The 25,380-nt window shown below is 41.4% G+C and overlaps 1 protein-coding gene across 3 annotated transcripts in view; it reads right to left on the bottom strand.

Moving 5' to 3' along the window:
- L3mbtl4 (L3MBTL histone methyl-lysine binding protein 4) overlaps positions 1–25,380 on the bottom strand; it is a 533,749-nt gene that overhangs the window by 292,624 nt on the left and 215,745 nt on the right. For all 3 annotated transcript variants that reach the window (XM_087564391.1, XM_087564392.1, NM_001433416.1), the window contains 3 exon segments: positions 4,945–5,049; positions 3,591–3,726; positions 966–1,057 (listed from right to left, as the gene is read on the bottom strand). In XM_087564391.1, the coding sequence (XP_087420517.1) occupies positions 966–1,057; positions 3,591–3,726; positions 4,945–5,049 (333 nt within the window).

Genomic DNA, 25,380 nt, shown 5'->3' with positions numbered 1-25,380 from the left:
ACACCCATAACACACACACCCTAACACACATACACACCATAACACACATACATAATAACACACACATACACACCCATAACACACACACCATAACACACACCATAACACACACTCACATGCACACACACACATCATAACACACATAACACACCATAACACACACACACACACCATAACACGAACTCACACACACATACATACAATAACACATACACTCACACACACACCCATAACACACACACATACATACATACCATAACACACATACACACCCATAACACACGCACCCTAACACACATACACACCATAACACACATACATAATAACACACACATACACACCCATAACACACACACACCATAAAACACACCATAACACACACTCACATGCACACACACACATCATAACACACATAACACACCATAACACACACACACACCATAACACGTACTCACACACACATACATACAATAACACACACACACACACACACACACACACACACACACACACGTACAGCATCGGTGAACCTGCCGAAATGCTTCTTTCATGTTCACTGTACTTAGACACATCTGTGATATGCATTTGACAGAGTGGGTCTGTATGGAGAATCGACCAGCTTCCAAACACCAAAATTAAGCTTAGAAAACTGACTTGCTGCAAACAAAAAAGGAAAAAATATCCATACAAGATATTTTAAATAAGTTTTAGCAGGCTTGATTTAAATTAAGTTTTCTGGAGTCTTTAATTGCATCGCTGAAGGAAAAACAACAACAAATATATAACAAAAAAAAATAAAGCTATTTGCCCAGGGGAGCATATATAATGAATTAAGTTAGGAAAGGTAAAGGCAATTAAGACATTTCATAATTTATTTGGATTATAATACAACAGACCGTAAAGCAATTTTAAGGACTTTAAGCTCAGTGGAAAATAGGATTTATACAAATGAAGAAGATACTCACAGAACTTCTGTTTCTGAATAATTTCTTAGGAGCATTTTGCAATCTACAGGCCTTCAAGTAATCCATCCAAACAAATTTATCTTTTCTATAATCTAAAAGAGTATACACTAGTCAAAAATGCCTACAAGATATCATCACATATTTTTAATATATTACTATTATTCCTACTTTTAATCTTCTGCCATATATTCAATATGTTTTTAGCTTAACACAAAGGATTTATACTGAAACCTCCAAATTGTTTTAATGTTTTTAAATGCCTTAAGTTCAAAGACGTTGAGTGTAATTTTCATAATACATGTCAGTCTTCACAGATGACTAATATTCACTTATCACCTTACTTGGATTACGACAGACCATAAAGCAAGTTTCAAGGAATTTAAGCTCAAGGGGAAAAGGATTTGTATGAAGAGGATACTTCGAGAAATTGTTTCTTAGGAGCATTTTGAAATCTACAGGCCTTCACCTTACCTCTCGCTAAGGCTTTTTTAAAGAAAGGGCAAAGGATGAGCTGGAGTCCCCAAGTGTTTGCCACTTACTAGGAAGTCATATCAGAAAGACCATGAGAGGTCTTATGCCACTGTAGTTGGAGAAATTAGGAACTTATCTACAATCCAAATGCCACCTGGGGTTCAATATCCAGCACTGTGGAAATCCAAAGGCCATTTGGCAGGTCCAACTTTCTGTTCCTAATCTTATAAATTATCCAATAAAAAAAAATCTTATCTTTCCAGATTAGGTTAGGGCGTCAGCACTCAGGGGGAGGGGCTGTTGGAATGTTGCAGGCTCAGAGGCTGATCGCCTTATCTTGGGCCAGATCTAATGCTCAGGACAGCCATTCTTTGCTCTCTTCTGTGTCAGAAATAACACCCAGTGACTGATAGATCAAAATCTTTAGAATCTATTAACTCTGAAGGTTATTAGCTTCCACTAACCCGAAGGCTAAGAATACCATCAGTTAGCATGTTAGGCCTACAGAAAAGCTTCCCACAACTGGAGGTAACTACCTCTGATATACTCAATGATACATTCTAAGCTTGCCTTGATTTTACAACTTCCTTTATTGTGTAAAACTATAAATAAAGAAAGAAACTTCATGGACTGTTCCCATGTTGAAACGTGGTCTTTGGAGCAACCTAATCTGTGCTCCTGGGCCATCTTCACTCAAAATGGCTCAAAATAATCTCTTATTTCCTTTAAAGCAGTGGTTTTCAACCTTCCTGATGCTGTGACCCCACATTATAGTTCCTCATGTCATGGTGGCCCCCAACAATAAGGTTATTTTTGTTGTTGCTACATAACTGTAATTTTGCCACTGTTATGAGTCAAAATGTAAATACCCGATATGTAGGATATCTGATATGCAACCATCAAAGGGGGCTCTCTACCCACAGGTTGAGAACCTCTATTTAAAGGTGAGAGCTGTGGTTTCTGCACTGACATCTAAAATGGTGCCAGTTACACAGGATCAGTATTTCCATATCAAATCTACAAGCCAAAACCTTTGTAGAGTTCAAGATTATATTCATGCGTTAAGCTTTACTTGTTCCACCATGGTTCTCCTCAAAGTTGTATTCTAGACAAATACCCTCCCACTCTAGGATATCTACTCTGCCTTCTCAAAGTGTGTGTAGGTGAGTTGGGTAGGGGTAGGGGGACGGACAAGCTACTTTCTCATTTTGTGGTTGTACCTTGGATCCTGTGACTTCAGAGAACCTACGTTTATAATACTAGTATCTGAAAGACTATCCCTACGGCTTTACTCAATCTTTCTCTTCTCTGAAGGACATCCCCGCAGAGCCTGAGGCCTTGTGTTTTGTGTTGCTTAGTACCCATCACAAGTACATGCTAAGGGCTCCATAATACCTATGGAGGGAATGATGCTACTCTCTGTCACCAGCTCTCGTGAGCTCCAGGCTGCCTTCAGTCCCAGGCAGGTGGCAAAGGGTACCTGAAGGATAGGGAAAGCACACACTGAACCAGAAAAGTGTCACAGTTATTCAGCAACCTAACGCCCAAGCAGGAGACTACATGCGGCAATTGGTTGTACAAAGAAACTGGACCAAGGCATCTCACAGCCAAAGAGAACCAGCCTTCACTGCCTGGTATGGGCATCTCACAGGAAACAAAAGACAGACACAAAACTATTTTCCATCGAAAGAAAAACAGATTATAGCATTTTATAGCCTCATTCTTTCCATTCTTTCCAAATTGGCAGCAATTTTAGAAAAAAAAAATCAAGTTTCTCCCTGTGTGGCATCAGTGACGGAGTATAATATTTCATTTCAACCCCAATTTTGAACACAATTTCTTGCTATAAAGATGAATACACTTTATATATGATCAGGTGCTCCCAAACAATTATATTTTAACCATAAATTCCTAACCAGAATATTTGACTCAGAGAGACATACAGACTTTTCTGTTACACTCATCTCTAAGGCATTGTCATGGCCTTAGCCTCTTCAGAGACTTTCATTTGGAAACTTCCATTTGGAAAATCAATTCACACCGGGCTCCCCTGTTGGTATTTCTTGAAATTGTGTTAAAATAACAATAACAATGAAAAAAACTGAAATAACAGTCCCTCCCCCCATTTCAGCTGTTAAATGTGCCCTGGTTTACCTCGAGGGATATGTAGTTCATGCTTGGTCTTTTGACACCATCCCACTGGGTGAATGTCGGGGGAACCAGCATTGGTCCAAAAATCATAGCAGCTTAAATAACCATCAAAATGCAGTCTCAGCCGGTAACCACACACCTGAAACAGGAAGGTCATGGTTGTTCACTAAATGTCACGGATCTGAAAAAGGCTCAAAACTGAGAAAAACATTCAAATGTTTAGAGGATGCCACCATCATCATGAATCAATCCATTATCACCATCATCATCAATCAATCCAAACCTTTTCATCAGAGAACAAATGATGCATGTGGACTATGACGTGTGATTAGATCACAATAATGGTGAACAGCTATCTAGAACTTGCTGCAAAAAAAAATATTTCCTTTAGACTAATCTAGGAATCTGGAATCACATCAATTGTTTCTAACTGACTATTAATTCAGTACCTGCCATATATTTCTTTTAGCAAACATATCTTCTGATGATGGTTTTTCTTTCTTTCTCTCTTTCTTTCTTTCTTTCTTTCTTTCTTTCTTTCTTTCTCTCTCTCTCTCTTTCTTTCTTTCTCTCTCTCTCTCTCTCTCTCTCTCTCTCTTTCGAATAGAATAGAGTTTATTTAGGGCATGGGGAGAGGAATTGAGAGGGTAGTAGAGACAGAGAGAGCAGAGAAGAATAGACAAGTAGAGGCCAGCCATAATCACATGGAGAGAGGTGGGGGAGAGGAATGGGGAAGAGGACAGAGCAGGAGCAGAAAGACAAGAGCCGATGGGCTGACTTTCTACCTCAAGACAGTGGAGGCTGAGTTAAGGAACAGTGTTAACACATGAGACCAGCATATTTAACACAGAAAATAATTAAAGTCTGAGAAATACACCCCCTAGACATTCTGTACCAGCCTAATAGCCAGCGTCATGGCATGGAACATGTGAATGTGTCTTCTCCATTCAAAGCTTCTATTGGTTTAATAATGGGTTGAGTCCACATTACATTTTAAAATCTATTTATTTTCATCCACAGCAGTTCTCTACATATAATTTTCACAGGGTAATTTTATTTATAGGAATGTTTATCCATAGAATGGGATTTATGAACAGCTGGAAACATTATGGGATCCTTGGATTATTACCAACTTTAGGTAAAATCTACTTTTCAGTTAACTCAAGGATGAATATTAGTTGATGAAAGCTTACTAGAAAATTCATCTTAAGAACAAAATTATAAAGAGACATATTTTATACATTATTGACTGAAATAATGGACTGGGACTCATTTATGACAGCAAGTACTGAAATCTGTTACTTTCTAGAAAATACACAGCATTTGATTAGCCCCAGGCAGCAGCAGCCTCTCTTACCTCAGCTACAGAAAGCACGCAGAACACAGACGGACGTCGGGCATCAATGCCTTCCAATCTCATTCCAACCTGAAAGCCATTTTCATGCTCCGGGAAGGACTGATCCTACAAAATTTCACGATACAATATCATCCACTGAGAGTTTGCCACAATTTAATATAGAACATTTTATGTGGAATCTAAAAATATCAGGATTCATAAGAGCAGACTAGAAAAGTAGCTATCAGAAATTGGGAGGGCGGTGAGGGGGAAAAGAAGATGCTACTTAAAGGTTCAAGGCTGTCGTTGGAGAGTAAGAGTAAATGGTAAGTATTTAAGGCAATGAAAATGCACAGTGTAGAACACATACCACACACACAGATACACACACACACACACACACACACACACACACACGTGTGTGTGTGTGTGTATCTGTGTATATAAATATATACATACAGACATACATACATACATATCCTGTCACCATAGTGTGACTAATAATTATATATGGTTATGGTTATTATTTGTCAAAGTGAATGACAGAAATTTAATAAAGTTACCATGTAGTTTAGAAGCTGAATTTCTAAAGCATAATATTTATATTAATTCTTTGATAATTTTGTTCATGAATGTAATGCATTCCTTCCCCAATTCACCCCAGATATATCTCCTACCCCATCCTAACTTTATATGTTCCCCCGACTCACCCAGATATATCTCCTATCCCATCCTAACTTTATATGCTGCCCCCCCTCTGACCTGCCATACACAATGTAGCAGGATTGACTTTCCCTTTAAGACAGCAGCTAAAGTTAGGCAGAGCCAGAGCCAGAGCCAGGGTACACAATGGTGGTAAGGACGGGAACTCTGAATCTAGAGCAGAACCTGCTACATCTCTACAGTCATGACCGTCTGTTGCCCTGCCCTACCACAGGCCACAGAAAGCACATGAAAGCGACAGACATCCTAGCAAGCTGAGCCCTGCATGACTTCAAGTCAGTCTTCCTATGAGAAATTCCATCTAAAGGAATTCAGGTTTCCCTCTGCCTTGTACTAGTAAGCGTGGAAATATTTCCAGTTGGTTGTAGTCTCAAACCATTCCCGCTGGCCTAACTGTGTGTTATAAATAGCAAACAAAAGGTGACTTTCTCCAGCCATGGTGATTCATGGTGGATATGGACCAGAAAGACATGGAAAGAAGGGGACACTAGTAGACAGAGAGAACAACCATTCCCACCAGTGTAACCGTTCCAATAGGTCAATACTTAGAAATTTTAATGAAGTATTTGCTTTGTTCTGTATTTGCTGATGTACAAGTGTGTTTGCAGGTATATGTGCTTATGTGTGGGTAAGTGTACACGTTTGTGTGTGTGTGTGTGTGTGTTGTGTGTGTGTTTGTGTGTGTGTGTGTGCATGTATGTACATGGTGTCTGTGGTTTGTGTCTGTGTATGTGTCTGTGTCTGTGGGGGGTGTTTGTGGTGTGTGTGTGTGTGTGTGTGTGTGTGTGTGTCTATGTGTCTGTGTGTGTGTCTGTGTCTGTGTCTAAGTCTATGTCTATGTCTGTGTCTATCTGTGGTGCCAGAGTTTCTTTTCTCTGACCTTTCCTTTTGATTTCCTGTTTGGAGTCTATGGTATTTGTTCCTGTTTTGATTTTTCCCACCCCCCTCTCCTCTTCCACCCTTGTTTATAGCTGCACCCTTCACTTTGTGCCTTGTATCATTTCCAACTGTTATTTTCTTCTCTCCTGTTTCTTCACAGTGTTTTGAAACCACCTTTTAAAACATTTTGGTGTACACTGATTCCTGCCCCAGCCCCTGCTGCAGTCATTCTCAGAGCTGCACATGGTATAACAGGTGCTGGGTTTTATTTTATTTCTGAATCAAGTTCACTGCTAGTTGCTTCTGTCACCATTTATGCACCTCTGACCAAGGCTCCATAACTGTGTTGATACTCTGCCACCCAGAGCAGGGAGGGAGACAACATTCTCAGCCTGGCTTAGAGTCAGCATGTATTACTCAATGCTATCTTCCCAACTCAAAGTTCAAATGATACTATAACTCAAAACAGAGAGGAGATTAAAAAACCGCAAGCCAAAAACCAATATCCAAGAAGGCTGCTTATGACAGGCCTGAAGACCTACTCAGCTATAGCAGAGATAGAAATAAAAGGACAGTGAACATCGCATTGATATGAGGCCACACTGTGTGCTACCCTAGACCATTTCAGACTCTACACTGTTAATAAGACTGGGCATGATTGCAGATGGTGCACCCTATGGATACAACCATGTAAAATTGTCCTGATCATTCAAGGCCTCAAGGAAAGCCAGGAACTTCATGTTCCAATACACTATTCACTATCAGAAGATGCCAACCCCCACGAAAGAAGTCAAATGAAACCTCACCAAAAATTCTAGTTGGAAATACATTCAACTCCTTAGTACAATCTGATATCCCTGATTACACTGCCAAAAAGAGAAAGAAAGAAAAAAAACAGAAAGAAGAAAAAGAAAAGCAAAGAAACAAATTAAAGGTACAGAAAACATATTCAGTGACACAATACCAGGAAAACGACCAGTTCTTGGGTAAATCTGTGGATGTCCAGAGACAAAGAGTGTTTATAAATCCAGGCAACTGAACATAAAAGATCCCTTTCACTGTATATTTTAGATAAAATGTCAACTGTTAAGAACTGAGAAAGAATACAGAAACTTCTGGAGAAAGTACCAACTGGCTTATCAAGGCAAACAACATCTGAATAATAGAAAATTTGTCCGCAAAAAGCTCTGAAACATAATAACTATAGATGTCAATTATTATATCTAGATTATACTATGTAGATGTCAATTACAATAGCCTAGATTGTCATATACAGCACAGTTATCCTGCACAATGTAAGTAGGGCAAGGTCGGGACAAGCCAAAGAGATTCATGAACACTGTGGTGTTGCAGAAGATACCTACGGGTGCACTAAACCCAACATAGCAAGATAAACACAAGACCAAAGATGAAGAAATTAATAAGTTCTCCTAGAACACCGAACAAGCAAATTACAATCAATCAGGAAGTCATTAAACATCAGCTTTTTAATGTGCCCAGAACTAGCACTGTCCTCCCTGTTACAGCAATAGATTTAAATGGCCTTAATTTGCCAAATAATAGAGCTAGATTGGCTAATGGGATTATAACTAAATATTCTATTTCCAACAAGTAAGAAATACACTGTGCCATTAAATACAGTATGAAAATAATAAGTTGAAAAATAATATTTCAAATAAAAGAAACATGGGTAAAACAGATTCAGCTACATACACTCACCATGTAAAGCAGATTTCAAATGATAAAACCAATGAAAGTTGCTACATGTTGATGAAAGGAACAACACAGCCAGCAGACACATATATTTTGAACACCTGTACACCAAATTTCATAAAACAAACCCTAGGGAAACCAGGAGCACAGAAGGCCTAGTGCAAACATAGCAGATGCTTGCAGTACTCTGCTCTCACCAAACTGTCTTGCAGCTCCAAGAAATTAATAATCATCCCACATTAAACTGTACTATAGTTGAAACAAATTTAACAGACATCTACACAATGTTCTTCCCAAAATTGCAGTATATGCATTCCTTTGAACAGCACATAGAACTTTCTCCAAAATAGAATATATTTTAGGCAAAAAGCCAAGTCATTACAAAAAAAGAAGAATAATAATCAAAACAATTGCTCAAAACTCTTCAGTTCATCACAAAATGAAATTAGAAATCAAAGGCAAGATAAAGAACAGAGAGTTGATGAAAAGTCTGAGATTGGGCAATGACATTGTAATGATTACTGGTTCACTGAAGAAATTGGGGAAATGTCAGTGTTCTAGGATCCAATGAAGAGGGAACCTGAGAACCTGTGGGGTGAAGCAAGTGAAGTAAAGGGGCATTTATAGCCCCAGGAGATCTCAAATACTTAACTCAATGATGCATCATGGGAGTTCATACAGTAAAGAGAGAAGGAAAGAGAAAAGAAGACAAACCCCAGCCCGGTAGAAGTGGAAAAGGAAATAATAAAGACCAGAGCAGAAATTCATGAGACAAACTCTGAAAGAACGATTCACAGAATCAATGAACTATTTTTGAGAAGATTAACAACACCGAGAAGCTTTTAGCCAAACTGCTCCAAAGAAAGAGAGAAGTGTATTAATAGAATTACAGCAGAGAGAAAGAGATGAGAGAGAGAGAGAGAGAGAGAGAGAGACAGAGAGAGAGAGACAGAGAGAGGTTCATTGAAATTCAGAGGATTGGGGAGTGTTTTGGGAAAAAAAGCACACTTTAATAAGTTTGAACAGATCTAAATAAATGGATATATTTATAGATATATTTTACTAAAATAGAATTTGTATATTTTAAGAAAACTAAAACATCAGTAACAAGTACTAAGACTTATTTTTAAAAAAATTCCAGGGTGGTTACAGATCCACTGTGACGTGTTTTATTAAACTTTTAAGGAACTGACACCAATACTCCTCTAACCAATCCATACAATAGAAAAATGAGGAATACTTGCAGACTGACTCACTTTACAACATCTGCGTCAACATACACTAATACTAAATGCAAGTGCAACAAAAATAAAGCGTTCTGAAGGAACAGAAGTAGAACTAACTGTCAGTACCTAGGCATGGTTGTACACACTTGTGTTCCCAGAACATGGTGGGGAGAGGCAGAAAGGCTGTGAGTTCAGGGGCCATCCTGGGCTATATTCCAGGATGCTGAGTCAGCAAAGCAATAAAACAAAGACGCAAAATGAAAGGAACAAATAAGTTAATACACAATGGTCAAGTGAGTTTCATGACATGGATACAATGATGACTCAGTCCATGCAAAGAAACCAAAACAAACAAAAACAAAAAAAAAAAACAAAACCAAAACCAAAAAACAAAGTAACAAGCAAAACAAAATACAAAGAAATAAAACAAACAAGAAAACAATTAACAAACACCGTAGCACATGAGCAGAATCATGGGCAAAGGGCACACAACGGTTTCGATACAGAGAGTAAATGTTTTAACGAAATCAACATCCACCTTCTATTACCATAAACGTCACCACACTTTTTGCCACAAAGGACTGAGACCCCCTGAAACTAGGGCCAAAATAAAGACTTCCTCCCTGATGATGTTTTTCTTGAAAGTGTTGGGTCACAGTGGTAGAAAAGTTACTAACATAGCAGGAGAAGGAAAAGGTGGTACCAAAGTGTGGAGTCACTGATGTGATTTTACCTGACTGTGGGGCTCTTGGGTCTTCAGTCAAGTTGGTGGGACAAACATGTCCAAAATGTGCAGTGATTCAATCCTAAAACTTTAAAAACAGCTTTCAACGATTGGTATGGTTGATATAAATTGTCAACTTGACAGACCCTAGAGTCATCTGAGGGATTGACTGTTGTGTATAGCTGTGGGTTTTGACCTGATTATGTTAAAGGAGGTGGGAAGACCCAACCACTGAAGGCAGTACAGTTTGCTGGATGGGATCCTGAACTGTTGTTGCGGGATATTTAACCACACTGTGAACCCCAAGGCTGTGCTTTTGTTTCTACGGTGTGGCTCAGTCCTAGCACACATCTTTAATCCAAGAACTCCCTGCTAATTGCAAACAGGATTAAACAAAGTCAACCAAAGGTCAAGCAGTGGAGCAAAAGAAAAAATTGACAGGGAGCGAACATAGGGAAAAACCCATAGAGTGAGAGGAAGTCAGAAGGACGGGTAGAGAGACAGAGAGGAAGTAGAAGGGAAGTTCATTCGGTTTCAGAGGTTTTTGAGTCGGTGTGGAGAAGAAGAATTTCCTTTTCCTTTTGGAATGTCAGTGGAGGATGAAGGTCAGCTGGGTGCTTTCTCTGCCTCTCAGACTTTTACCCCAGCATCTGGCTCTGGAGACTTCATTTGTAAAATCACAGGACTGAGATCATGTTAAGAACAACAAACTTGAAGGGGAGCATGTGAGCTGAGCATGGTACGCATCGCTCCCTTCTAATGGCAGATTCCATGTAACCAGCTACTTCTACCTCCTGCTGTCCTAACTTCTTCATCGGGATAAACTCTACACACGTAGCCAAAATAAATCACCCGGTTCTTAAAGCGCCTTCACCCTGCACAAGAACGTTGGCTGAGACAGCGGATGGTTTTGGTGAGACTTTAAGAGATGAGAACGCCAGCAGAAACGTGAGCCTCTAAGGCTGCGCTCATGAAGTTTCGGATTGGAACAAGGTCCCTAGAGCAGATTAAACTAGAGGCCATTGGTAGTACATTCTGGCAAAGAATCTGGATATATTTTGCTCACGTTCTCCAAAACATGAGTGAGGCTGAATTTAAATGCACCTGACTGATTTTGTTGTTGTTGTTGTTGTTCTGAGTAGGCCATTTCAAACCAGCAGAGCATCCAGACAGTGAGAATTAATAAAGAAAATCAAATGTGGATGATATGAGATGCATGTAGGTTTGACTGTATGGATTAAGACAAAGCAACTGTAAATGCTGAAGAGATTATGGCAGTCAAGGAGAAGCCGCACCCTGAGGCAGTGCAATGGAAAGATCATATGCATTTAAGGCTCCTAGCTGTAAAACAGAAAACTTGTTTGAAAAGGTTTCCTTTAGAACTCAAGCCCTGCACAAGCAGGTCCACCTAAGAGTGCTTTCAGCTGGTTTAATTATACAGGCATCCAGGGCTACATAGCCATAGTTCCCATAGCCACAGTGCAAGGAGGCCCCCGAGCTGCTCGACAGGGCATCACAAATGGGTGTCCATGTGGATGGGATTTTGCAAGTATGCCAAGTAAAAAAACTGTGGGGTTACCAAGGCTTGTACTGAGACAGTCGAGGACTGCTTGGGAGAGTCAGAGATGTGCAGTTTCATGCATGAAACCCCTTAAATGGTGATGCATGATGCTATAGTTGCAGTAGAAACCTCAAGATGTCAGAGATGCCCAGAACATACCGTGCCTGACAAGGGAAGCCATGGTTCCAAGGGGAGATAACAGAAAAGCCACCTGAGCTTCAGGTGGTCATATGGGTAAGGCCACCATAGCCACCTAGAGCTGAAATATCTCTACCACATCCCCCAGATGCCCTCAGAGAAAAGTGTTAGTGTTAAGAGTTACATTTCAGTCTTGCTTTGGTCTGATCCTACATCACGTCCCTCCTGTTTCCTTCCTTGTGGGATAGAAACATTTTCTTTCTGCTGCTGAAAATCTAAAAATATCTCTTATATAAAAATATCTTTTTTATTTCATAGGGGCTCACAATTAATCATTGGCAGTATGCCTCAGAAAAAGACTCGATGTGGAACTGTTGAACAGTGTGAGGAGTTCTCAGAATGTGGGCCTCTTGACGTTGGAAGAGTGTGCTTTGAATTATGAGACAGCCACAGGCCTCTGGGAGCCAGACCAGAATGTCATGGTATGAATCTGCTTAGGCTCCTGTTCGAATGCCTATTCGCTAGACAGTGGCACATTTTGAAGAAGCCAAAATCTTTAATATGAACATGAGGCTGGCTGATTACTAAGAAGTGAGCCTCCGATGGCCATAGACAGGGCCTGATTCCAGCCTTACACTCTGACTTTCCTAGTCTGCAATGACAGACAGATCTTTCCTATAATCTCCCACTTCCATGAGCTCCACCATACCTTCTCCAACATGGGATTGAAACCTTCTAAAATCACCAGCCAAAGTAAATCTTGGTCAGAGTCCTGTGAAAGTAATGGATACATGACTGGATAAAATCAAAGAGTTGCACAAAGGAAGAAATTGCATTATAGCCAAAAAAAATATGTTAGACAAATGATAGCTACTTTAACAAATAGTTCTGAGAAGAGTGGCTATCAAAGAAGAGGGAAGGCTAAAAAACTAAATGCCTACATATAGAGGACTGAAATTAAATATGGAGTCTCTTCATGTATAAAAGTCAACTCACCATGGATTGGACCCTATAAACCCTTTCATGATCTCTGCTGCCATACATGGAAAATGTTTACAGCAGGTTTCACTCATTATTGCTTTTCTAATCTTGAAATTCTTTTCCAGATTCTTTCAGATGATGTCTGGTTTTGGGCAGCCCGAGTGTTGCTGGACAATTCAGTCTTCGCTGGAGATAAACACATGTCCTAGACAATGGTGACTAGGCTCTAGGTCGGTTTCCCCAGGGTATGCTTGAAGCAGTTTCACTGTTTATCTGTGTTTAACATCTGAACGCCAATTTTCAGATATAAATTTGTTCTTTTTCACAAGAATTTCATTTGGAAAGAATGTCCAAATCCAAAGAAAAAGGAGAGTGACAAGCACCTTGTGTGGCCATCATCTGTGGCATCTTGTGACCTCTCACCTGCTGCCCATGTGTTCCCCCAGCCTCATTCTCACCTGTCTGAATTTGTTTACTGACAGAAAAAGGAACACACAACATGTGCATATCTCTGTAAATATCTTCAGTTTCCCATATCACAACACAGACATCTTCCCTTCACAGCTCTGTGCTTTCTTGAATATTGAGTGAGTAGATATCTCATGTTACCACAGAACAGTTATAAGTTTATATAATACAAGGATTAGCTTTCCATTGTCTATTTTCCTCAATACGTAATTTATTCTTGTTGGTGTGTGATGATGTTTATGTGTTCATTTAAATGTCCTCTTGTATGTGTGGGTGTATGCATGTGTGTGCATACCCATGCATGGATGTCCACATGTGTGTGCATGGATGTCCACATGTGTGTACCCACGTGTATATATTCCCATGTATGCATGCATGCACATGTATGTGTGTGCACACATATATGTGTGTACTCACTTGTATGTGTTCATGAGTGTGTGTGTGTGTGTGTGTGATGAGCTCATGTATTGCTGCTTAGATATCTGTCACATTTTTGTGAGGCAGGATCTCTGACTGGCATAGAACTCATCAAGTAGGCTGGGATGGCCAGTGAGGCCCAGAAACTGGCTGTCTCTACCTGTCTCTGCCTGTCTCTGCCTGTTTCTGCCTGTCTCTGTCTTCCCACCCACACATACACACTACATGTGGCTTTTATTTCATCAGTGCTGGGGGTGAAACTTGAGTTCTCAGGTTTACAAGGCAAGCACTTTACTCGCCAAGCAGTTCCTCAGCCCCAAACTCTAGTTTCTAACACCCTCCACCCTGAAAACAGGATCTATCTAGGCCTGGATACCACCTTAGCCTGACAAGTTCCCTTACTCTCCCTTGGTCTGTAGTATTTCCATTAATGTGGCATTGTCTTCTATCTTGGTGACATTTTTAAGTACACAGTCCTCTCGTCTGACTTTTTGCAGTAGAATATTTGTCGTTTTGTGCTGCTCTGATGATGCTTCTTGTGATTCAGTTCCCAGAGTACTTCAGGAGTTCTGTCCTCAGCATACCATACCCAGAGGTACACCGTGACCCCCCCCATCCCTCCATGGCACTGCTCATGTTGATGACTAATCTTGGTTTTGCTCAAGTTGCTCACTACATGATAACATACAAAATGTGTGTAACATACAAACATAAACACAAGCATGCACATGTACATGCTTTATAAACACCAAGTTCATACAAAAACCTATAACAACCCCAAAGGCTTGCACCTTTTTGTCTCACTTGTGACATTTGCCCTCTGAGGTCATCCCTTCCCTTCTTAACTAGACTCTCCAGTATCTATTAGGGTTGCAGAACTGCTCTGTAAACAATATCACCAAAAAAACTACAAAATGCACCCTTTGTTTGCAGGCTCCCTGCCCTTTAATGCAGAGGTGGACACATAAATGACTTAGGTTCAGGGTTCCCTCTCTAGGCTAATCGTATGCTTGTTTTCTTTCCATTCTCAATGGTTGACTATTTTATCATTCTTCCAAAAGGTAAAACACTTACTAAACACAGGTTTAAAAAAAGAACTTATTAAGCACATTTCTGATAAACGCAGGTGTCTGATACCCCCAGAATCATGTACACTGCAGCTCTCACACTGAAAGCAACCAAGCTGACTGTGGCTGGTGTAGTCTCCCTCCTTCCTAAGTTTGTTTTTGCAAAGTTGCCTGGGTGTTTTCCTAGGCTTCTTGCTTACACAAAAGCCAGCACACTCACGTGGCTTTTGCACACAGCTGTCTGTGTTTCTAGCTCTTCTCAGAAGTATCAGTACGTCAGTCGGTTCATATTCTTATATGTAGCTGAGTTGTACTGCACTGTGTGTGGCACCATTGCTCACTAAAGTTACATCTGGATGCCTAGTTTTTTAGAGGAATGTGAAATCACATTTTAAATATCCAAAAACTGGCTTATAAAATGTCTTTAAAGTCTTACATTCACAGACGATTTTGGAAGCTTCCAAGAAAAACTTCTTCCAAGAATAATGAAATCCAAAACGTGATTAAAATAAGTGATTTGTCGGGTTCATCTTATTTCTATAAAAATAAATATCATGTGTGCTTAGTTCTTCCAGCCTCCTTTTCACATGGACTCTGCCTTTAGCAGACTGTGTTAAACATATTCGAATCCTTTCCCTATCCGACACTTTCCAATCTCTCAGTTTCCCTCGAAAGGTACTACACACACACACACACTCACAAGAACACATACCATCATACATATATATATATACATATATATATACACAGACTCACACACAGATGTGTACACTCTCACACATACTCTTACACATATTTACACAAATATACACACACATAGCCATACATTCATTCACATACATACTCTCACATACACACTCATACACATATACTCACACACATACACATACAAACATACATTTATTCACACAGAGACATATACAACCTCACATATACCCTTATACATACCAACACAAATATATACTCACAGTCACACACACACACACACACACACACACACACATATGTACTCATTCTCTCTCTCTCTCACTCTCTCTCTCTCTATAAAAGTCAAAGGATAAGGCTAGCAGGGAGATGTGTATTAATAATTAAGAAAGCAAACTAAGAAGCTACAGAAGAGGCTGGAGGAATGGTTGATCAGTAAGAACACCCTTCTTTTTAAAAAAAATAATTGATTATTTTATGTATTTACTTCCAAAATGTCACTCCTCTCCTGGTTCCCTCTCCCAGAGTTTTTGCCATTCCTTCATTACCCCTCCCTTTCTTCTCTGACAGGGTTTTCCCCAACCCCCAGCATCTCCCTTTTCTGAGATATCAAGTCACTACAGGATTAGTTATATCTTCTCCCATTGAGGCCAGACAAGGCAGTCCTCTGAATATGAATATATATATATATATATATATATATATATATATATATATATATGACCAAGGGATATGGACCAGCCCATGAATACTCTTTGGTTGGTGATTTACTCTTTGGGAGCTCCAGGTTAGTTGCCACCGTTGGTCTTCATATGGGGTTGCCACCCCCTTCAGTCCTTCACCTAACTCTTGCATAGGAATCCTGACTGCTCTACATCCAATGGTTGGCTGCACTGGGATGAGACCACCAACACACCTTCAGATTTTTTGACCCAAAACTGTTCCTGTCCAAAAGAAATGCAAGGACAAAAATGGAGCAGGGATTGAAGGAGCGGCTGAACAGTGACCAGCCCAGCTTGGGATTCATCCCATGGACAGACACCAAACCCTGACACTATTACTGATGCTATGTTGTGCTTTCAGACAGGAGTCTAGCTTGTCTGTCCTCTGGTGGCTCTACCAGCAGCACCCTTGTTCATGCAGAGGGTTCAATTCCCAGCATCTATATTGTGGCTCAGAACCAACCGTAAATAACTGCAGCCCTTGGATCCAATGTCACCTTCTGACCTCTGTGGGCACTGGTTATGCATGAGATTCATATATATATATATATATATAACACAGAGAGAGAGAGAGAGGCAAACACTCCTACACACACAAACTAAACTAAATTAAATTGAAAAAAGAAAGGACTATTGAAATTTACATGTTGGTCATGGTTCAACAAGGATGACAGATGCAAGACTGGGCATGGGAGGAGACAAGGTCAAATTTTATTCACCACAGTGTTTAATCACACATGGCTATTAAATACAAGGGTTGGGCAACAGTTCCCAGTCAGCAGGGAGGATAATCCAGCCAGTCCTTCAGCATTTCGAAATGGTTTCTCAAGCCAACACCAGCAGTTTTCTCTAATACCGCAAGCAATGTAATATGGTTGAAAGATAAAATAGACCTTGGGGAATTCACATCAAAATAAACTTTCTATTTTAACTGTCTGAAAGGCAAGCGTGAGAACTGCCAAGCCTTGCCTCCATCTCCTTATTGTTGAATGGCTTATTTGTGATAGGACAGCTTTAAACTTCTCTCTCTGGGTGTCCTGTATTCCTTGAACATACCTGATAGTGTGCTAACAGAAATGCATTTCATGATGATAAAAGAGAACCAGAATTACACTCTTTAGGAAAACCAAATCCCATCACATGTAATACCCTAAGTCCTACAAAGGCCTACAGTTGACAAGCCTGAGTAAGACTTCTACAGATCAACACCAGCCCGGAGAAGTTAAGGAGAGGACTCTCTCAAGGTTAAAAGCTAGACTGACACAGATCATAACCTAGGAGTCAAGTTCTGGAACCTTACGCATGAGCTGCTTTTTCCCGTAAGAGGACAGATATGGCACAAAACTAGCAGTGTGAACTGTGGCCCACAGCTCTGACATCCTCCTTACAGATGAGGACTGCTCGAGGGAAACGCCTATAACACTGGATTGCAAGTTGGTTTGTTTTGTCATTTTCTTTTCCCAGAACACTCACAAAATAATATTTTTCTACTATGAAATTGATTCATTTATCACTAATGATGGAGAAGTGGTGTTATCCAAGGTTCCATACCCACAGCAAAACCAGGTACAAAATTACATGCTATTGTTTTAAAAGCTTGTAACCCAAATGAGTCATGGTATTAGTGGGGAAATGCTGTGGCTAGAGAAAAGGTGGACACGCTCTTAGCAAAGCAAGCTCCTTTGTGCAGTGCCATTTTTTGGACAGGCAGAGTCTCCATTACAGATGTCTCCAAAGTAAAGAAAAATCACCTCACAACGTTTCTCAAGTGAAAGTCTGGTCAACTTGATATTTGATGGAGCAAGAAAAGAACACGTTCCTGTCGACTCTGAACACCCAGAAGCACCAGAGCCATCTGAGGAACAGCTATCACTTGCTGTCAAAGCCACCAGCCAATGATGGTAAGATATAGTTCTCTCAAAAGCAGGAATATGTGGCTGAGAACATTTATGTGGTAAAACCCTACCTGGCATGATTCTGCAGACATGGCCATCAACTCCAGGCAACACATGGCTCTAAGCACACACTGAGAGTTACACGCTAAATTATCATCAAGGCCTGTGGAGTTACTGTGTACATTCTATGAATGAGGTACCCAAGGCCAAAATTCAAGTGTATCAGCCCTCAGCATGCTGGCAAACGGTTACAGGGCTAGCCCAACACTGTGGGCAGTGAGCAACCTTGACCATCATCGCTGCCACGGATTTAAGACATTTGCCATTTAAAATGTTTACCCTACATTTAAAACAGTAGCTAAAATATTTAAATACATAAAATTATCAACTGAGTACTTTCTGTATAGCTATCAAATGCGTTCCCAGATGCCAAAAATTAAAAATGTGCATAAAAAGTTTTTAGAAGAATTCCTGTGGATATCCTAATGACGCCATTAGGCTGCAGGTTGTACAATAAAGACAGGTGTCATGAAGCATATAGCTGTAGATGGTTATCTGGCTAGGTTTCTCCTACAACAAAATACAGAAATGTTTGAAGAGGAGAAAATGATGCAGTGCACTGAAATACAATGCAGCTGTCAAGAAAGCAAGGTTCAGACCTGGCCTGGCAGAAACATCCGAGAGCATTGAAGAATAGGAGCAAATACAACGCACAGAGCAAACAGCCATGCTGTGCTTCACGTCATGGAAACGCACGGGGACTGACCCAGCTTTGACCAGAAAGAGGCTCAGGGTTCTCTAACTGACCCATCTGTATAGCCTGTCACCACAAAGCTCGGTTCCCAGCTTAAACTTTGACCTGTGTACTTTACTGTTACAATTTTAGAAGGCTGCAATGGTTTGGGCAGACAGTATAAGAACCTTGACTAGCACAGAGCAGCCATGGGAATGGGGGAGAGGCCAGAGCTGGTCTCTGAGGACAGTGCCTGACCACTGGTGGCTGGCCAAGGAAGTGGCCAGCAACAAAGTGTCACCTGACATTGAGTCTTCAGACGTGGGAGAGAGGCCCAGATTTTTCCTAATGTGACAATTTGTACTCTTTATAGAGTGTGCATTTTACCTTCTGAAGCTGTCAAGGGCCCTGAATAGCTCGCACACACGCGCGCGCGCACACACACACACACACACACACACACACACACACACCATTTTGGCTACTGTTCACTTCTAACCCTTCTTTTTACATTTTCACTACGTCTTCAGCACTCTTCTGAAAGCCTCAGAATGAATCATTATTGGAAAAGTGCACTTGCTGCAAGGTACCAGAAGACAGGGATGTGTTCGTCACAGCTTCCTGCCTCTTCTTCAGGAAGTTTTCTGCTTTTTACCTACGCTTACAGAGGTGCTGGGTCCAGAGTGCCAGAAATCAGCTTCCCCTCTTAGGTCTTAAGAGAATTTTTAAAGTCTCATTTTTCTAATATATTAGCTAGAATCTGAAATGCCTATACATATTTTGTTTTGTAGAGTCAAGTCTTCTTTTGTATTTAGCCTTACAGATACAGACAGATGCCCCTGGTTTTTTGGGGGGGCTGGGGAGGGGAGGGAGAGAGTTGGTTTTGCTCCTGCTTAAATCACAAAGAAAATGAAGAGCTCAAAAAACCTATACACGGTACATAAGAAGAAAATCCTCGTGCACAAAAATGACTTTAAAAAAAAAAAACAACTCTTGTTCAGACTTCCCATTATACAGTTGTTTCTGATGGTAATGTGACCACAGTGGCCTTGATGTCTCCCAGGACTCTAGGAATCCACCAAGACATTTAGATGACTATAAGTGTCTCACTAAAAATATTACCAATATCATGCATTAGATATCCAAAGGTCTGTGCCACACAGATACACATACAGAACAGATAAGAGCCACACGGGTGCCCTTCAAGAGGATGTCATTACTCTATCCAGGGGCTATAAGATAGATCCTGGAGATAAAAACAAGCCCAGCCTTCACAGCTGCAGGATATTACAGCCCCACAGGCAAAATGGCTTCTTAGGCTCTGACTTCTGCTCTCTCAGAATGATGTCATCTTTGCCAACTCCTGCTCAGACAAATAGTGGATGATGACTTAGGTAACATTCACTGCTGGCCCCAGAGCCTCACTCAGTTAAGATGGCCCATTGATTGCATCGTCTTAAGCTTTTATGTAAGAGGCTTTCTCTGTTATTTCAAACATTTCCCAAAGATTAAATCCGAACTCCCTACCTCAAGTTGCTGCCAGGATTATACCAAGAGGTATTCCTTAAGTAACAAGATGGAGTTCGGGAATCAACTAAAGTATAATTTAATAAGTTAATACAATTCTGACTGGCCTTCTGAGGATTCATTCTGCTGTGATCTCAGGTACAGAATCCTCATTTCCACAGAAGTTTGCATTGATAGTCATCATTTAAATATGTATCCTAACTGAGGCACTAGCTATAGTCTCAGAAACAGATGAACAAACAACTCATTTCAGGACAGGTAACATCCAGCTGGCCCCAGCCAATCTAAGCTCAAAAAAAAGGAATCCAAATGGCACATACCAAGGCCTGCACCCAGAGAATATTTGAGAATATTCTGTGATGGATTCAGTGTTACTCAATGTCACTTCTCCTCAAATGGACTCCAAGCATTGTCTGCTCTGGTGTCTAAAACAGTAAATCCACATCTGTCCTGCAAGATGACCTAACTATCCTGGAGCATGGTGGGGTGGCAAGAGCATCAGGGTATTGCCAATATGTAGTTTCTCAAACGATAGAGTAGAGTGTCAGCCCTGGATTCAAAATGTCTCTCTTTCCTTGTTGAATTGTCCTTTCTTCTGAAGGTAAGCTTGACACTCGGCATCCAGCTAGTGGGGTAGAGAAGTTACTGTTGTAGGAGCTTTGAGACTCATCTGGGAACAGAAGTGCAGCCATGGGTGGGTAGCAGGGTGGGTCTAACCCTCACATCAGCTATGTCATAGCACCCTTGTTACTTTAACTCTGAGAATTTTCAGAGAAGGGAATTTTAAGTATGGAAAAGTAACTAAGCCATGAGATCAGGGCATCTCTTCCAGTTTGCACAAATCTAAAAGCTGAGGAGATTATGAGAGGTGGGCACTAGTTGGGAAATCATTCTGAGGTTTAGGTCCTTTTTAATTAGTTTTAGCCTGAAGACATCACATCATAGGAAAGCACTCTATTTTTAAACCTGCTCCACTTGATTTAAATATCAAGGAAACAACTGAATACAGTGCACAGAACATTATCAATTCTTTCCTTTGGGGAAAACTGCTAATCACCAGTATATTCAACTTTAAACTCAGATCTAGAAAATATGTACAGAACAAAAATTTAAAAATAGGCAAAGGAGCAAATGCAGTGGCCAAACAGAAGGATAAGCTGAGATGTTGAGTTTTTTCCAGGTATCTTGAAGCTCGGGGGGCTCTCAGCACTTTGTATGACTGCTAAGGGATCGAGGCAAGGGCGCCATGTGGCTTGTGAAGGCTTGTGAAGGGCACCAGGAAGGCTCTACATTAACAGTTGGGTGGTGTTTAGAGTGATTATCAAATCATTGGGCAGAATGTTCACAACACAAAAGCTTGGTATCCCATGGTACTGTTTGAGGTGAGAAAGTTCTCAGAGTCTCAAGTAGTTTTGGGAACCTTAACAAGAATATCATTCTATACCTACAGAGCTAACGGTAAACTCAGACTTCTACAGAACTAAATACATACTCAGACTTTATTTTAAACAACATCACACACACACACACACACACACACACACACACACACACACACAAGATAGACCAGACACACTCCTACCTTTTCAGTTTCCATTTCACAAATGGAGATATTTTATGAAATTAGACTTTAAAAATATAATTAGTACCCAGTAAAGATGTCAAATTCTATCCATTCTGCTCTACTCATTCTTCATTCATTCCAGGGGGAGGACTGAAGAATAGGAGTGTGACTAGAAGATGAGGCAGAGGAGCCCCACCCACTGGGAGTCTTAAGTGAATGCAACCCCTTGTCCCAGAGAAGACTGGAACTTTACTAACAGGGCATAAGGTACTGGTTTCCAAAATCATGTTATGGTACAACAAATGTTCAGAGTGACAGAGCATGACAACAAAATGCAGACAGAAGCGTGGAGGGCGGAGAGGGCAGAGTGGAAGGCTCTGCTTGGTTTACAAAATAAAGGTGCCAAGTAAAGAGGAACAAGTTCTGTTCTCAGCATGAAGGAAATATACATGTGGCCAGGTGTAAAGACAGGAGAGGGGAGTAATAAGAAAACACACAGGAGAGTCCAGTTGCCCACAGGAAGGTGTTAGCAGACGGGAGGGAAGACTCCTGTCCGGCACAGATCAGAGATAAGGACCAGAGCATCCTTAAGTGGAAAGGCCAGCCAGAAAAGAGATTGCAACCAAACAGATGTGAGGTCTGACCAGAGGGAGTCTAGGTAGCTAGGTCTACGGTAACAGTGTGAATGAAACAGGTTCAGAACACAGGGAGACACTAACACTAAGAGGTTGAGAAGAAGGAGGGGCTCAGAGCTAAAGGAAGAAAAGGAAGTCTTCACATTTAACAAGGAGAAGCCTGTGTCAGACACTGACAAATCAAAAGATTATCCCAGAGAATTAGACCATTGTGTTTCCAGCTAGAGGTGAAAGGTCAAAGAGGTGTGTCACAGAGTTATCTTCATGAAGTGACTGACAGGGAGCTAGAGGGGCTTGGTAAGCAGCTCCTGTGAGAAAAAGAAAAAGAACAAAAAATGGAGAGAGGGGAGAGAGGGAGAGAGAGAGAGAGAGAGAGAGAGAGAGAGAGAGAGAGGGAATGAAACTCAGTCTCCAAGGAATTTACAAGTCTCCCAAGAGAGAGAGAATCCTCAGGAAAACATACAAAATGACTCCAAAACCAGGGCTCTAGAGATGTCTCTATTAGCAAAGTACTACATGCCTATAACTCCAGAGCTGGTTCAGAGTTAACAAGCCAATTCCTAAGGCTTGCTGGCAGCCAGTCTAATTGAAAAGGGGAACTCCAGATTCTGTGAAAGTTTTTGTCTCAAATAACTTGTGGACAGTAATTCAAGAAGATACCCAATGTCATCCTCTTGGACCCAAGGCCACCCCTAGCCTCCACAAGCACTCGTGCATGCGCGCACACACACACCCCACATGCACATACACAAGAGTGCACATAGGCACACATACATATGTAAGGGTGGTTCTGATGCTAAAGTCCTGCTCCCCAATTGATTCTTGATCTATAAGTAAAGATGCATGGGCAAATTGCTGAGTGGAACGAATAAGCAAGACTTCTTAGTCCTGGCAGAAAGAGAGAGGAAAGGGAGATTTTCACCATGCTTTGGAGGGATAAAAGGTGACTAGCCATATGAGATCTCAGGAGAAGTGGCCTAGGAAGTGGCAGGAGGTATAAGGAAGTAGAAACTTCACTATATCCTGTGGGATGCACATGAGGGAAGATGACAAACTGCCTCCAGAGGTTGTACAGAGTCCACTTGGGCATGAGATCCTGGGAGAGGGGAAGAACTCAAGAAGGGTGGGACAAGGAATTGCTGACATAAGCAAAACCAAGGCCAAGAGAGGATGATGTCTTCAGGAGGAATTAATGGAGGAGGCTCCAAGTGTGCTTTGCGTTAGGATCCTGGAGTCATTTCTGCAGGTAGGTTCTGCCAACAGCATGAGTAATTACAGACTGTGGTACTAAGTTTGAGGGCCAAAGAGATTTACAAATTCAAGAAGTTGAAGCAAGAGATCTAAAACTTCAAAAAGCCGGATGTATGGAGTCCAGGCCTAACCCTAGAAGAACAGATTCAAGGGAACAGGCAGAAGAGCAGAAACACTGGAAGGCACTTGGAGGGAATGATGGAGTTGGAGCTCAGGGGAGGAGCTAGCTAGTGGGTGAGGAGACCATTTCTGTTACAGGCCTGCCAAGGAATGCTTAAGTGACACAGTATGTATGCAGGAAAGGTCTGGGGAACCCTATCCATAAACAAAGTGATGGCTTCTTGTAGAAACCATAGAAGAAGCCTTGGAACTAAGCGCTACCTTCTGAGGATCAAGAAGTATCCTGACTACGGCATTAGAAGGAAAATTTAGACCAAGCCGTGTCTGCCTGCCCAAGCTCATGACTCTCCATGCCGCCAACATGCAAGACTTCATGGTCTTTATCCAGCACCGTGTGACTCCTGTGATGGACGTGAGCCTCCAGGGAGAAGCTGTGCATCCTGTATGAGAGATGATAATGAGCTCACATGGGGGCTGAGGATCCAAGTGAGAGAATGGCTCATGAGAAAGCCAGGACACTGAGGCTGCTCAGGACAAATGTGAAGCCAGAGGGAAAAAGTGGCACAACTCTTAGCTGTGTTGTGCAAGCCCACAAAAGTTGGATGGCTACATCAGGTAAAGAGACCCAGGCCCTCCTTTGCAGAAGGGGTTCAATGATGGTACACAGAACACGGACATGGATGTAAAAAGGAATCAGCAGCCTCATGGCAGCATTGACTATTCAGGGACGTTGAAAAGAACATCACAGATTGGGAACCTGCCTGAGTGCAGAGAGGAAGAAGTGTAAAGAAAATATGAAAGAAGGAAGTGAAGCCAGAATAAAAACCACACAGCACAAATGGCAAAGGATTGGTAGGGTCAGCAGGGAGTGCCAAAAGTCAGGAGGGCACGCTCACACTCCTGAAGGAGGGAGATGATGGCCAAGCGAAGGGCACCAGAGAAAAGCAGCAGTGCAAACTGACCATGGAGAGGAGAGAGCCATGAGCCACTGAGGATGTTGTGTCATTTGTTCGTCCATTAGCAGGGGGTTAACAAAGGTCAGGACCATCCTGTTACTCAGGCCGGGGGCACACATAGCCTAGGGATGGCACTGCGGAGGACAGAAACTGCAGCAGGCAGGATGATGTCCCAGAGTTAAGTATAGTTATGGATGGAGAAGCTATGTCCTCAGGCATGGCTGATAGGATTGGATGACATGTGTACCTGCGGCATCCTGAAATAAGGTTATCCTTCTTTATTAGGGTGAGCAGTGTCATCACAGTGTCCTTATCAGAGGGAGGCAGGAACACGAGAGAAGGAGCTTTGACACCACCGAAAGCAGAGATTAGCGTGTTCTGACTCACAAGCCAATGGGTGTGGGTGGCCTGCGAGCTACCAAGGTAGGAAGAGACTCTCCCCCACCAGTGTT

The sequence above is a fragment of the Rattus norvegicus genome, chromosome 9 (assembly GCF_021556685.1).
Source record: "Rattus norvegicus strain SHRSP/BbbUtx chromosome 9, alternate assembly SHRSP_T2T, whole genome shotgun sequence".
NCBI lineage: Eukaryota > Metazoa > Chordata > Mammalia > Rodentia > Muridae > Rattus > Rattus norvegicus.
Note: the sequence above shows the minus strand (reverse complement) of the source record. Positions and strands in the feature narration are given on the sequence as shown.